Source organism: Populus nigra, chromosome 18, assembly GCF_951802175.1.
Source record: "Populus nigra chromosome 18, ddPopNigr1.1, whole genome shotgun sequence".
Classification (NCBI taxonomy): domain Eukaryota; kingdom Viridiplantae; phylum Streptophyta; class Magnoliopsida; order Malpighiales; family Salicaceae; genus Populus; species Populus nigra.
The window spans coordinates 895,038-908,450 of record NC_084869.1 but is presented as its reverse complement, the minus strand read 5'-3'; the positions used below and the strand labels follow the sequence as shown (position 1 = coordinate 908,450).

The following is a 13,413-nucleotide window of genomic DNA, read 5'->3' as shown; positions in this document are numbered from 1 at the left end:
CGAGAAGACACCACAAATACCCTCTCAAGTCTCATGCGTTTCCATCTTTTGCTTTTAAGACCAGTTTGCTAGAAAGTGAGAGTTGTTGATTTTTCCTTCAGCAAAAGACTGCATAACTCCCCTTTTCCCCCCTCTTTAATCCATGGATACTGCTACTCAGTGGGCACAGGTAAAGACACCGTCTTTTTTTCTCTACACACAATCATGCTGTTCTTTTCCCTTTTCTCCTTTTCTGGGTTGGGGTTTTCAAGGCTAATTAGAATAGTATTTATCTTTTGGTTTGGTGGTATGTATGTTTTTTTCTTGATTACTACTTGCTTGGTAGTATATGTAAAGTTCACTTTTTTCTCCATGAGATGATGCTGTTCATCAGCCCCCACTAATGTTTGAATTTATGTGTTCTTTGTTCTTGAAAGTTGAGAGGACTGCACTTCTTTTTATCTCCACCATCTGATAAAGCACCTAGAAAAGTTTTTATAGTGTTTTTATTTTTCCTGTTGCGTGTAATCCTCAAAGGGTTAACAAGTCTCCTTTTGTTTTCTATGTCTTGTTTGTTTCCTCTCAACTTTCCTTTTCTCCATCTTCATCTACCAAATTTGGAGTGAAGAGTTGTGAGAGGGCTTTGTTTTGTGTTGTGTGAATCCTGAAATTATGGCTTTTTTGTGTCCATGGTTTTTCACTTTCAGGGGATTGGTGCTGTTAATCCAATGGAAGGTTCAAGGCCTGATGTGTTAGAGAGAAGGGCAAGGCCTCAAAAGGATCAAGCTTTGAATTGTCCAAGGTGCAATTCCACTAATACCAAATTTTGTTACTACAACAACTATAGTCTTTCTCAGCCAAGGTACTTTTGCAAGACTTGTAGAAGGTATTGGACTGCAGGTGGGTCTTTAAGAAATGTTCCTGTTGGTGGTGGTTCAAGAAAGAACAAGAGGTCATCAAGTACTGCATCAACATCAGCAGCAGGAGCAGCTGCTTCAAAGAAGTTTCCTCTTGATCTGACCCAACCAAATCCCCCCCATTCAGCTTCTCAAAACCCTAAGATCCATGAAGGTCAAGATCTAAATCTAGCTTACCCCCCATCAGCTGACGATTATAGTAATTTGTCTGAGTTTGTTGAGATACCTTTTGATACTGAAAGCAACAAAACCCACCATCAAAACCCTAATCCTTCAAGTACATCTCCCTCTCATCATCATCATCACGTCTCACCCATGGAGTTTCTCAAGAGTACTGCCATGAATTCAAGAGGATTTAGTGCTTTCATGTCAATTCCATCACTATCCGATTCAAACAACACCATGTTTTCAACTGGGTTTCCTTTACAAGAATTCAAGTCAACTCAGAATTTTTCTTTAGAAGGGCTTGAAAGTGGGTATAGTAACACTCAAGGGGTGCACGAGACTTGTGGTAGTGCAAGGCTTTTGTTTCCTATAGAAGACATGAAGCAACAAGTTCCAAGCAATACTGAATTTGAACAGAATACCAGAGAGCAAAGAGATAGTGCTCCAGCTGGGTATTGGAATGGAATGTTAGGTGGTGGATCATGGTAATTAACAGAGATGATGGAAAAATGTTTAGCCTTGTGTTTGATCTTAATATAGCCCCTCCCCCCACCTTTTTTTTTTCTTCACCTGGTGAGTGACTTGTTATATGTTGAATCAAAACTAGCTAACAGGTAGGGTTCCATGTCTCTCTCTTGCTTTCGTCTCTATCCTTATTTTCCCTCCCTTCTCTTGACTTCATCTTGCTTGGTCTTCTTCCTCACTCCTACTCAATGTGGATGCATGTTTGAAGCTTATTTTAGCTACGGCTTCAAGATGGAACAAGAAGTCTACAGGCTTCACTTAAATTGAGAACAAAGAGAATATGTACTTACCTAGCTCTCTCTTTTGGGTTTCACGTCAAGAGTTACTTGTTGGTACCTACCTAGCTTAAGTTTGGACATAAGTGTTCTAAGTGTGTAACATGTACTGTGATGAGGATGATGTTGAACATGATTTGACTAGTTTTGTTAATATTTTTAATTAAGAACTGGGATTTGCGGTATGGTATGATTATTGATGATTGTTTCCATAAGGATTATTCACTTTCTTGGGCTTGAAGTGAGTTGGCATGATGGCTGTCAATCCTTTACAGCACTTTTCGTGTTTCTCCTCTCTCTTTCTCTTGCTTTTTTGCTTGCCAACAGGTCCTGAAGTGTCGGGTCTTGTCAACACCATCTTGGTCTTTGAGATTCTTCCACCCATTAAAGCAATCTTCATGAGGCAAGGTAGGATCTGAAGAAGAATAATTAACCACCAGATCACGACTTGGTATGACCCATTAGCCATTTCTCCACATGGTATGCCACTTTCTCCCCGTAGGAGATCTAATGCAAGCTTCTTTAGATAACACCTATCGCTTGCTTTCTAATATCAATTTAATCAAGGGTTCAATTCTGCATTTTTCCCTTTTTAATATATGTATGAATTACTCCACTTTCTTTTCAATGATTCAACTTCATTATTCTAGCACTCCTACTATTTGGTCCTCTTATTTTTTGGAATGTGCTTTTTGATCCTCTTATTTCCCCTATTCTATCTTTCCACCAAGGAGGAGGGTTGCAGTAGGTTGACACACAATGTAAAACTTACTCATGTCTTATATATATATATATATATGCTATTCGATCCTTAGCTACAAGATTTTCCTATTTTAGACACTCAATTTGAACTCTTTCGCACAGCATTTTGCCCCAATTCTATGAAAGACAATTGCTTGCCCGGTTTTTTTCCCATTGTATATTTAAATACAAAGAAGCTCTAGCTTGAACTGGCATTCACCTCCTGTCTCCTTAGTTAGGTCCCACAAACATTCCCCTCGGTTACTCTGCCAAGGAATAATGTTCTCCACTAAACAAAGCAAATCCTTCAAAGAAATATATATATATATATATATATATATATATATATATATATATATATATATATCATCACCATACTCCCATCATTAATTTACAAGAAAATAGTATGCACATCCTGCATAGATTATACAGTTGTTATTGCATTAATATATGCAATGTGGACACCTTGAAGCCGTTAATGGAGGTGGGGTGACCCTTTTCTTGCTAAACAATTATGTTTCTAATAACTTGTTATGCTGAGTTGTTCTTCTAAATTTGTCAATGAAATTGACAGATGTTTCTTGTTTCCTTTTCTAGTGTCGGTGACCGATTATAGAGAATATTTTTAACCCTTCCCGTGGAGAGGGCAACTTGCCTTTGTCCCCGGAATCAGTGGTTGAATTTTAGGCACTGCGAATGTAATTGGTGTTCATTATTTAATGAACCCGTTGTATGGTGGCAAAGAGCCCTTTCTTTAACGAGATTACGGAAGAATAAGAATATATGCGGTTCTTGTGTTGCGGCAAGAGTTATTTCTTTTTTTCACACTGGTAGACTTTTTAGTCATAAGATGAGGATCTTGATCGAGTCTCCAAACAAATCTTTGTCGATGGATTCCCTTCAAATCTTAACCTTTCAAGTGGGGGAATTTTGTAAAGATTTTACATAAAAAGAAAAAACCTCAGTGGGAAAATTTTTAACTACGGCACTCAATTGAGAGTTTTGTTATAATTTGGAGGCTAACTTAAAGTTTGTTCTTGGACTCCATCGTTATCTTCTTATATCTTCATTTTTTTGCACATAACCCCATGTAATGCATGTCGCGCTCAATTGCACCGACTCCATGCAAACAAGGAAATTGCTTACATAGACAATTACACTTTCCATGCTGGATCCACATGTTGATGCCGGCTGCAACCTCATCAAGGTTTCACCTATAAAAGTTTCTATACTGGTGTAAGACATTAAATGCCTGCAACTTCGAGTGCTATCCAAGTACTATACATGAAGATGAAGGCTTATTATGGTGAAAGTAGCTCGTATCTACAGAAGCCAGGGATGTCCCCGTCTATAGGTCACTCATTGTCACGTTAATTATTTAGAACTACTGGAGTACTGGATGACAATGGACACCTGAAAGCTGCCTAGCTCTTGATCATAGCAGACAGTGATGGAGTTAACATTCAATAATTATCTTTGAATTACAGAATGTTTTCCGCTTTAAGTAGCCTCTTAGCTTGGCTGCAGAATCATGGGCCAAATCTTTTAGTTTTTTTTTGTCCCTAAAGTAAAATCATATTATTTATCAAATGTATTATTCATTTTTTTGTGTTCGTCGGGGGTTGCGATTGGCAAATGCTAAGGTAGAAATATAAAATTGGAAGAACCAAAGAATATATTGAGAAGCCAAAATCATTTATACAAGCAAAAAAAATTGAACAAATTTCAATGATATATAGAGTAATGCTTTGATGACCATCTTTTTTGATCGAAAACTGAGAGGCTATGATTAGAACCTTCATCAATTAATGTTTAATGTTTTCCCTTCGAGGTTTTCATGGTTGTGTTGAGGTGTAAAGTGTGTGTGTGTGTGTGTCTATATATATATATATATATGCAGGCTCGAACTTTGAGAGAGATACCACAGTTGCAATTAAAAGGTCTAGACAGCAATGACGTTAGACGGGCAGAGATTTAAACAAAATTCCTAGTATTAATCCTGGCTTTTATATTATAGAGCTAAGGGAGATTTCAACTGGCCTATTAGCTCAGTTGGTTAGAGCGTCGTGCTAATAACGCGAAGGTCGCAGGTTCGAAACCTGCATGGGCCATGTTTTCATTTTCTTTTTTATTTGGATGCTAAAATTAGGAATAAAAAAGAAAGGATAAAGGAAAAATATGAGAAAATAAATCTTTAACTTCCTTTTTCTAAATCTAAATTGTTAGAAAAGCTAAGAAAAAAAATGATAGAAGTTTGCCCACAAAGAGTGCTGGGGGTGCCCAGCACATGTTTTTGGGTTCCTCTTTTTTCTTTTTTTTTTTTTTTGCTTGCCGGCAGACTTTTGTATTTGCTCTTAAGCTTTGACAAGTTCATTAGTTAACATCCCATATTGTCATGTATTCATTAGATCATCTCACAGTTTCTGGCAGACCTTATTTCATTTCTTAAAGGTCAAATACTTGGCAGCGAGCATTTCTTTTTGGTACTCATATATTTTGCTTTTGATTTGGGAAAGGTCGCCTACTAAATGCAGCCCACAATTTGGCCATCGTCATCGACTATTCATAATTTTATCAATCTGGTGAGTTTTCTCACGGTTTATTGTGATTTCTCTCTGAAGGTTTTTGTATCACAATTATAGGAGGCCATCAAGTTTGTACTCTACAACGGTTGGTTTCTGAGGAAATTGTTTCATTACTTGAGGAAAAATGATAAGTTGACTATCGAAGTAAGCATCAATCTAGCTTTTATTGATCATCTCATGCACTGCATTTTCTGAGATGTGGTGAACTACCAAATTTTCGTTCTGCTACCCATTGTATTTTCCCTTTTTATCAAACTAATAATTGTGTTGATTTTGCAAGCTATTGTCTTGAAATTTGTTTTCTTTTTCTTTGCATGTTATGGTGTCATGTACGGACTTGCTTGTCAAATCCAAGATTTATGCATTTATTGGAACTCACTGTGCAGCAGCCATGTACATATTGCACTGATCATCTGCATGCAGTTTGACATGTGTCTGTGAATGCTAGCGAGAGCACCTACTGAGGGGAAGAAGGTTGCTCAAGTTGCATTGTCTTGGTGTGTATTAATTTGGCTTGTATTTTCCTTTTATTGTTATAGCAGAGGCTAGTTTCTTGTCTGATAGAGAAGCTGGGGATCTTGCTCACCATGCTATTGTGCAGTTTCTTCATTGTTCATTTCTGCTCACTTATTCCCCGGTACCCAAAATGCGAGACAGTACCTGTGGCTCCAAGTTTCCTTTGACAGGGAGAGCTCGATGCACTAGCATGATCGAAGGGACCGAGCTCCCTAAATCAAGTTGTCTCAAAGGAGATTTGGACCTCATTTGCATTTGCTCTTAAAAGGGAGCTTAAATCTATAATGTACAGAAGTTCTATCAGTAGCAGTAGCTCCATCTTTTCGAAGGCCATTTTTGCTTAATAGCTTTTTTTTTTAAAAGAAAAGAGAGTAAAATAACACGGTTTAATAAGAATGGATAAAATATAATTTGTACATGTTTCAATTGAAAAACATGATTTTTAAATTTGTTTAAAATTGAAATTAAATAAAAAGTAGTTTAATGTGTTTGGTTAAAAATGTTTTTCAAATTAAAATTATAAAATAATTTCAAAAAATATATATTTATATTGATGGTTTTTAATTTAAATATTGTAAATTTAACTATTGTTATTACTTCATGAAATAAATAATACTTTATATAAAATATTTTTTATTGTTTCATTAAACAATCTACAATTCCATTATATATAATTCATTCGACAAGAATTACAGATTTCATGATTTTTTGAGCGCGCAACAACATCAGGTAAAATATCATCAAGAATAAAATTGGGATTGTGATTAAATTTTATAAATATCATGTCATTAAGCAATCTCCGTCTAATTTATGTAGTGTCATTGAATAATGTTAAACACTAATTTTTTAAATAAAACACAATTAAAAATAAAAAAATATTTTTTTTATTTTACTGGGTCGGACCCGGTTTAATGCGTTTGGCTTTGAACCGGACTTGGTCTGGGCGGAACAATGAAAGGTGACTTTACTATTCACGTGAACAGTGAAAAGTGATGTATTCTCCACAAAAACAGCTCAGCGCTGCTTTCTTTTGCCGTACATTACAAACAAAGATTTCAATGGGTCCCATGAACAATAAACTACTTTTTTTTTTACTATTATCAAACATATTGTGTTCGTGTTTTAAACAAAATATAGACGCAACTTCTTAAACAAACTAAACCTAAAACTTTTTAAAACAATAAAAAAAAACATTAATTAGAAAATGAAGTTTAGATTTTTCCTAATAATGAAAATTTCAACAAATCTTTATATTAATTATTGCAGCTTACCGTGTGCATAATAATAGTAATATAACAAAAAATATTATTAAATTACTTGCATATTTAACCTATTTGTGCAAAATATTTTAAAAACATAATTTTTACTTAAAAATATATTAAAATAATTTGTTTATATCAACACATCAAAACTATCAAAAATACTAAAATAAATATTAATTTTTTTCAAATAAAATATACTTTAAAAAAATAAAAAATACCAAACTTTCAAATACTCCATTAGTATTTAAGAGCATTTCTAGTAAATATAAAATCTTAAGATAACAACGTACGTTTACCGTTTATGTGTAAAATATCTGAGGACCATATGATGTAATTACTAATTCACCCGTTGAGCAATTTGCCATGTTTATGTGTTCGACTTTTCATGCCTGTTTTCTTGCAAAGAGAAGGGGCACCTTGTCCTGTCCATGAGCCAAAATGACTAGCCAACTGCTGGAACCCATTGCTTGCCCCCCATCACCACTTAACCATGTCCCCAACACTCCTCACAACCTCACTGCCCTTTCCTTTCAGAAACTGAAACAAGCCCATCAACCGGTTAACATTTCTCAGCAAAAAAACCAGTCCAATTTCTCTCTACTAGACAATAAGCCATTAAATACAAGCAAGTATGCTTCAGTTCTTGATTCTTGTAAATGCCCAAAACTGGGAAAGCAGGTTCATGCTCACACAATCAAAACTGGGTTCGATGCTGATGGATTTGTAGATACCAAGTTGCTTCAAATGTATGCAAGGTGTGGTTTGTTAAAAGATGCAGACTTTTTGTTTGAAACGATGCCAATGAGAAACTTGCATTCGTGGAAAGCAATTCTTAGTGTGTATTTGGATCATGGCCTGTTTGAGGAAGCGTTTTTACTCTTTCAAGTATTGCAATTTGACGGTGTTGAATTGGATTTCTTTGTGTTTCCTTTAGTGTTTAAGGCTTGTAGTGGCCTTGGTAGTGTAGAACTAGGGAGGCAGTTACATGGGTTGGTGATAAAGTTTCGGTTTTGTTTGAATATTTATGTGAGTAATGCTTTGATAGATATGTATGGTAAATGTGGAAGCTTGGATGATGCTAAGAAAGTTTTAGTAAAGATGCCTGAAAGAGATAGTGTAACATGGAATTCTGTTATAACAGCTTGTGCTGCTAATGGGATGGTTTATGAGGCATTGGAGTTTTTGGAGAAAATGAAGTCTTTAGATTATTCCATGCCAAATGTTGTTTCTTGGAGTGCAGTTATAGGAGGGTTTGCCCAGAATGGTTATGACGAGGAAGCCATAGAGATGCTATTTAGAATGCAAGTAGAAGGGCTTGTACCGAATGCTCAAACCTTGGCGGGTGTTCTTCCAGCATGTGCTAGATTACAAAGGCTTGACCTTGGAAAGCAACTCCATGGTTATATCACGAGACATGATTTTATCTCTAACCCTGTTGTGGTGAATGCATTAGTTGATGTGTACAGGAGGTGTGGTGATATGGGAGGTGCGGCTAAGATCTTTTTAAAATTCTCTCTGAAAAATGTACTATCTTGTAATACAATGATTGTTGGGTATTGCGAAAGCGGTGATGTCTCCAAGGCCAAGGAGCTCTTTGATTTCATGGATGTTTTAGGAATAGAAAGGGATTTAATTTCATGGAACTCGATTATTTCAGGTTACGTTAGAAACTTCATGTTTGATGAAGCTTTCAGCATGTTTCAGAATATGCTAATGGAAGAAGGGATTGAGTCAGATTCTTTTACTTTAGGGAGTGTTTTGACTGCTTGTGCCGATACAATTTCTTTGAGGCAAGGGAAGGAGATACATGCCCAAGCCCTTGTCAAGGGCTTGCAATCGGATACCTTTGTTGGTGGGGCTCTGGTGGAAATGTACTCTAAATGCCAGGACCTAACGGCTGCCCAGATGGCTTTTGATGAGGTGATGGAGAAGGATGTGCCAACATGGAATGCTCTGATCTCAGGCTATGCTCGCAGTAACCAGATTGAAAGAATTCAATATCTTCTTGAGAAGATGAAAGGAGATGGTTATCATCCAAACATTTATACATGGAACAGCATTCTTGCAGGTCTTGTGGAAAACAGACAGTTAGATTTAACAATGCAGTTGTTCTCTGAAATGCAGATCTCAAAGTTGAGGCCTGATATTTACACAGTTGGAATAATTCTCCCTGCTTGCTCGAGGTTGGCCACTCTTGAGCGAGGAAAACAAGCTCATGCACACTCAATTAAATGTGGTTATGACAAAGATGTCCACATAGGAGCAGCCCTTGTGGACATGTATGCAAAATGTGGAAGTTTAAAGTATGCACAGTTAGCCTATGATAGGATATCAAACCCTAATTTGGTGTCCCACAATGCCATGCTTACTGCATATGCGATGCATGGACATGGGGAGGAGGGAATTTCTCTCTTTCAAACAATGCTGGCCTTAGGTTTTATACCAGACCATGTGACTTTCCTGTCTGTTCTCTCCTCATGTGTTCATGTTGGATCAGTCGAGACAGGCTGTAAGTTTTTTGATTTGATGGGGTATTATAACGTTAAACCCACATTAAAACACTATACATCTATGGTTGATCTTCTAAGTCGATCAGGACAGCTTCATGAAGCTTATGAGCTTATAAAAAAAATGCCTGTGGAATGTGATTCAGTTTTGTGGGGTGCTTTGCTTGGAGGCTGTGTTACTTATGGTAATATTGAGTTGGGAAAAATTGCAGCAGAGAGGCTGATAGAATTGGAGCCAAACAATAGTGGAAACTATGTATTACTGGCTAATTTACATGCTTATGCTAGGAGATGGACTGACCTAGCAAGAGTAAGAGGCATGATGAAGGATAGGGGAATGCACAAGAGCCCTGGATGCAGTTGGATCGAGGACAAGAATGAAATTCATTCCTTTCTTGCTTGTGACAGATCTCATAAGAGAGCAGAAGAGATTTATGCTACTCTAGATTACTTAGCCCTTCACATGAAAACAGGGATGGTACATGGGTAATGCAAGTATACAACAAGCTAGCATGTGATGCATATACCAGCATTGTACAAATTTTTATAGCATGTGAGAATACAACTACTGTTGTCTGAAGACCTACAAACTACTTCTTTTTATGAGAGGTGACCTTCAACTTGACCATGGAAAGTTGCCTTTCCTTGTTGATATTGGCAGAAAATCTTATCTTTAATATTCTGTTCATGTCTAGTGACTCAAGTATCCTTACCTTCTGTGTCATTTCTCAATTGATATCTCATGTTAACAGACTAGTAGTTATTTGATAGACAAAATTATCTATTGAAATAAAATTCATTAGTCATAACATAGAAAAACTATATATAATGTTTATTATGCAATTACAGATGTATGATGAAAGATTTTGCTTCTAAAAAGTCAACTAGAAATTTCAGAGTAAAGTTTTCATCTTCTATGAAATCCGGTGATATTATTATTAGCAGCTTGCTCTCAATGTAGATAGAAACAGCCTAGGTGCAATAAATTCATGATGGTAATGATATTAAATGCGACTGAAATATAATATGATTATTTTAAGAGAAATAAGATTCTAATTTCACATAACACAATTTGTTTAAGAGAAAGATGTGTAGAATGTCACATAACTTGGTGAACACAAAATAGATGGCATGATTTGTTTGAGAAACAAAAATTTTATATAAAACATTTAGATGATAACAACTATAGGCACGAACATTACCGAAAACTTGCAAGTCTAAACTTTAAATAACTTCCCTTATTCCATGATTTGCACTCAGTAAGAGATTTTATGTTTCTAAGCTGATTGTTGTCAACGTAAATAACGCCAGTAAAGTCATTCTATATCTCATGTTCTTTTGGGCACTATGTGAATGGTCAAAACAAATTTGGTAAACAATGAATATTTCGATTGTATGCAATTGAATTTAAGTACCAAAACTGGCATGCATATCACATGCAGAGGCAGAGTAGCGGTGTGGAGCACGTAAAGCCCCTCGTTTCCATGTGTCTCTTCTGTTTCCTGCTATGTGAAAAAATGAGGAAGCAGAAGTTGGGTGTTAGCTTGGCATTAGGCGTTGTGGGTTGTTTTAGTGGCTCTTGGTGTTTTGGCTCTGTGTTTTTATTGAGAGTTTTGAGATATTTTCAACAATGGAACCCCATGAAGCAGATGTGCCTTCTGGATAGAATGTTACTGCTCAAAACAGCAATCCCTCTCATGCAGCCAAGAAAACCCAAAGGCACCAATATGGTAAGATTTCACTCACTCACTTTTCACTTGTGCATGCCTTATGGTCGCCCCCTTCCCTACAAATGATTGAGATTGTAGGGTATAATTGGTGGACAGTATTTAGACTTTCAAGTTGTTTGTTAGAAATTTGAGAATTGAATCATTAGCTAATATACATCTGCGTGTCTGCATCTTGCAGAGTATGGCTAGTAGTTTTTGAGAAGATGGTAAAAGGGGTAGGTCAAAAATTGAGGGGCTAGATCAATATGCAGATTCAAGGCCATGATTATGGATATCTCCAAACAAAAATCATATTCGAGGAGCAGGAAGAAAGTTGAAATGTCAACATGAAGAGAGGAATTCCTCAGAATTGATTATTTCTTTGAATTTCTCCATTATTGACCTTTAGTCTCTCTGTTTCATGATTTTCCAACGAGGCACAGGCGCGAGAGTATTTTGGTTGTTCATCTGATGTGATCATTGTACAACTTGTTTCATCTTATTTTACCTTTGGTAATTAAACGGCAGACATTATTATTGGGAACGGTAGCTTTTAGGAATTTAGGTAGCCAGATAAGGTGTTTGCTACCCATCATTGTGGCTTGAGGTCCAACTGTGTGGGAGCCAAAGTAGGGATGTTACTGTGGTCTAATGTTGCAACCTAACACACATTCCCAGCTAAGTTTCCAATCCATCGAGCTCATGGTGCATGAATGCCTGGACTCTGGCTTGTGTTCTCCCAGCTTGTGTTGGTTTACAAATGCCCTGAGAAAAAATTTCCGCGGTCATATAACAAGACATGGGTTTTTGTCTACCCCTTTGACCGATAATGAATTGAGGATGTAGTGACATGCTTAAATCCTCTCAAATATGGATTTTTTAAAAAAAAATTATCACGTAAAAATTTGATAGAATAATATCGTTCCAACAAAAATTAATAAAATATCACAATTTAATCATATCACAGTTCAATTTTCTATCTTGATTGGTTGGATTCAGTTATATTAATAAGTCGATTATTTCACATCAAAATTATAATTTTATAAATTTTTTTAAATATATTTTATGAGTTAAAATTATCTCTGTACAACTTGTAAACTAAAAAATTAAACTCTAATTAAAATTTTAAAAAAGTTATTATCCACACAATAATTCGATGATTCTGAGCAGTTAGATATGAGTTTGTCATTACTAAATGAGAGTTTGCTCTAAACAGATTACGTGGATGGCCTAGCAGATGTATTTATAAATCAAGGAGACAAGTCTAGGTCCAAAAAGAGGTTTCGTCATGTTAGATAAAAATAACAGCTCAAAAGAGCCATAACTTTTAATTTGATCATAGGATCGCGATTAAATTTTTACAAGAGTTTCTAGAGACTGTTTTCCCCAAAATTGTCAATGCGTCCCTATACGAATCATCGAATCTTTAAATATAAAAAATCTTGCTAAAGCTCCTAGATTTTGATAATTTTAAGATTTTTCTTGTTATTTTCAGAATTAATCAACCGACTTCATTGACTATTATAAACCAATCAACCAGTTGAGTCAGAAATAGCACAGTTTAAAAAACTTTTTTATTTTTTTTAATTTTTTATGTATTAATTCCCCAATTTATCCCTCAAAATTCTCAATCTATCTTTTATAAGACAATGGTTGTTGACAATTCTGAGAGTTGTGATGTCTCCTAGGCTAAATTATCAACTAGAATTTTACTTTTCCAGCAGCTTGAGATGATTTTGCTGCGCTATTATATCATCATCAGATTCATCTGCTCGTTCATTCTTATTTTATCTAAAAAATAATAAATAAAGAAGATGGCTAAAAAATCCAACTTTTTTTTAATCTTAGTTTAATTTAATTAAAGGTTACTTTGACCTCTCAAAATTCATACTAAAAATTATGAAGAACATAGACTGATTACCAAATATTTTGAACCAAGCAAAATATTTTCACAACAATGAGATTCTTTAACATGCATGGTAACAAGATAGAAAACAATTAATTTCACTTCACAGAAACATGACATGCAAACTTAATTTATCATCCCTAATGCACAATTAGGACTAAAGGACTCTTACTTCCCTAAAGTATATAATCATCAGTTGTCAATGTCAATGAATTCCTTTAATGTTATTTATGTCCCTTTTTTGCACCATATAAATATTGCATGATCAAAAAGCAGATAGAGCATTAAATAAAATCTTTTTCTTGCAGTTTTGTTCATTAAATTTT

At 35.5% G+C, this 13,413-nt stretch overlaps 2 protein-coding genes and 1 non-coding gene across 4 annotated transcripts; all 3 read left to right on the top strand.

The window, feature by feature from the left end:
• On the top strand, window positions 1-2,046 carry LOC133678015 (dof zinc finger protein 1-like). 2 transcript variants are annotated; one of them, XM_062100165.1, is made up of 2 exons: window positions 1-169; window positions 687-2,046. In XM_062100165.1, the coding sequence occupies exons 1-2, from the start codon at window positions 143-145 to the stop codon at window positions 1,548-1,550; spliced, it is 891 nt and encodes a 296-aa protein (XP_061956149.1). In that variant the 5' UTR covers window positions 1-142; the 3' UTR covers window positions 1,551-2,046. The 2 variants fall into 2 exon arrangements, with proteins under 2 accessions (XP_061956149.1, XP_061956150.1); XM_062100166.1 differs by lacking the exon at window positions 1-169 and adding an exon at window positions 188-286.
• Window positions 2,047-4,639: 2,593 nt separating this feature from the next.
• Window positions 4,640-4,713, top strand: TRNAI-AAU (transfer RNA isoleucine (anticodon AAU)). Its single transcript has one exon. It is a non-coding gene; the product is annotated as a tRNA-Ile (tRNA).
• Window positions 4,714-7,298: 2,585 nt separating this feature from the next.
• LOC133678294 (pentatricopeptide repeat-containing protein At2g13600-like) lies at window positions 7,299-10,166 on the top strand. Its single transcript, XM_062100577.1, has one exon. It carries the CDS (start codon window positions 7,404-7,406, stop codon window positions 9,960-9,962), a length of 2,559 nt encoding a protein of 852 aa, XP_061956561.1. The 5' UTR covers window positions 7,299-7,403; the 3' UTR covers window positions 9,963-10,166.
• The last annotated feature ends 3,247 nt before the right edge of the window (window positions 10,167-13,413 follow it).

Bases quoted from the DNA above. Each gene is read 5' to 3' on its own strand.
- LOC133678015 (XM_062100165.1), top strand. From the start codon at position 143: ATGGATACTGCTACTCAGTGGGCACAG. The intron at 170-686 runs GTAAAGACACCG...TTTCACTTTCAG, and splicing joins CTGCTACTCAGTGGGCACAG to GGGATTGGTGCTGTTAATCC.
- LOC133678294 (XM_062100577.1), top strand. From the start codon at position 7,404: ATGACTAGCCAACTGCTGGAACCCATTGCTTGCCCCCCATCACCACTT.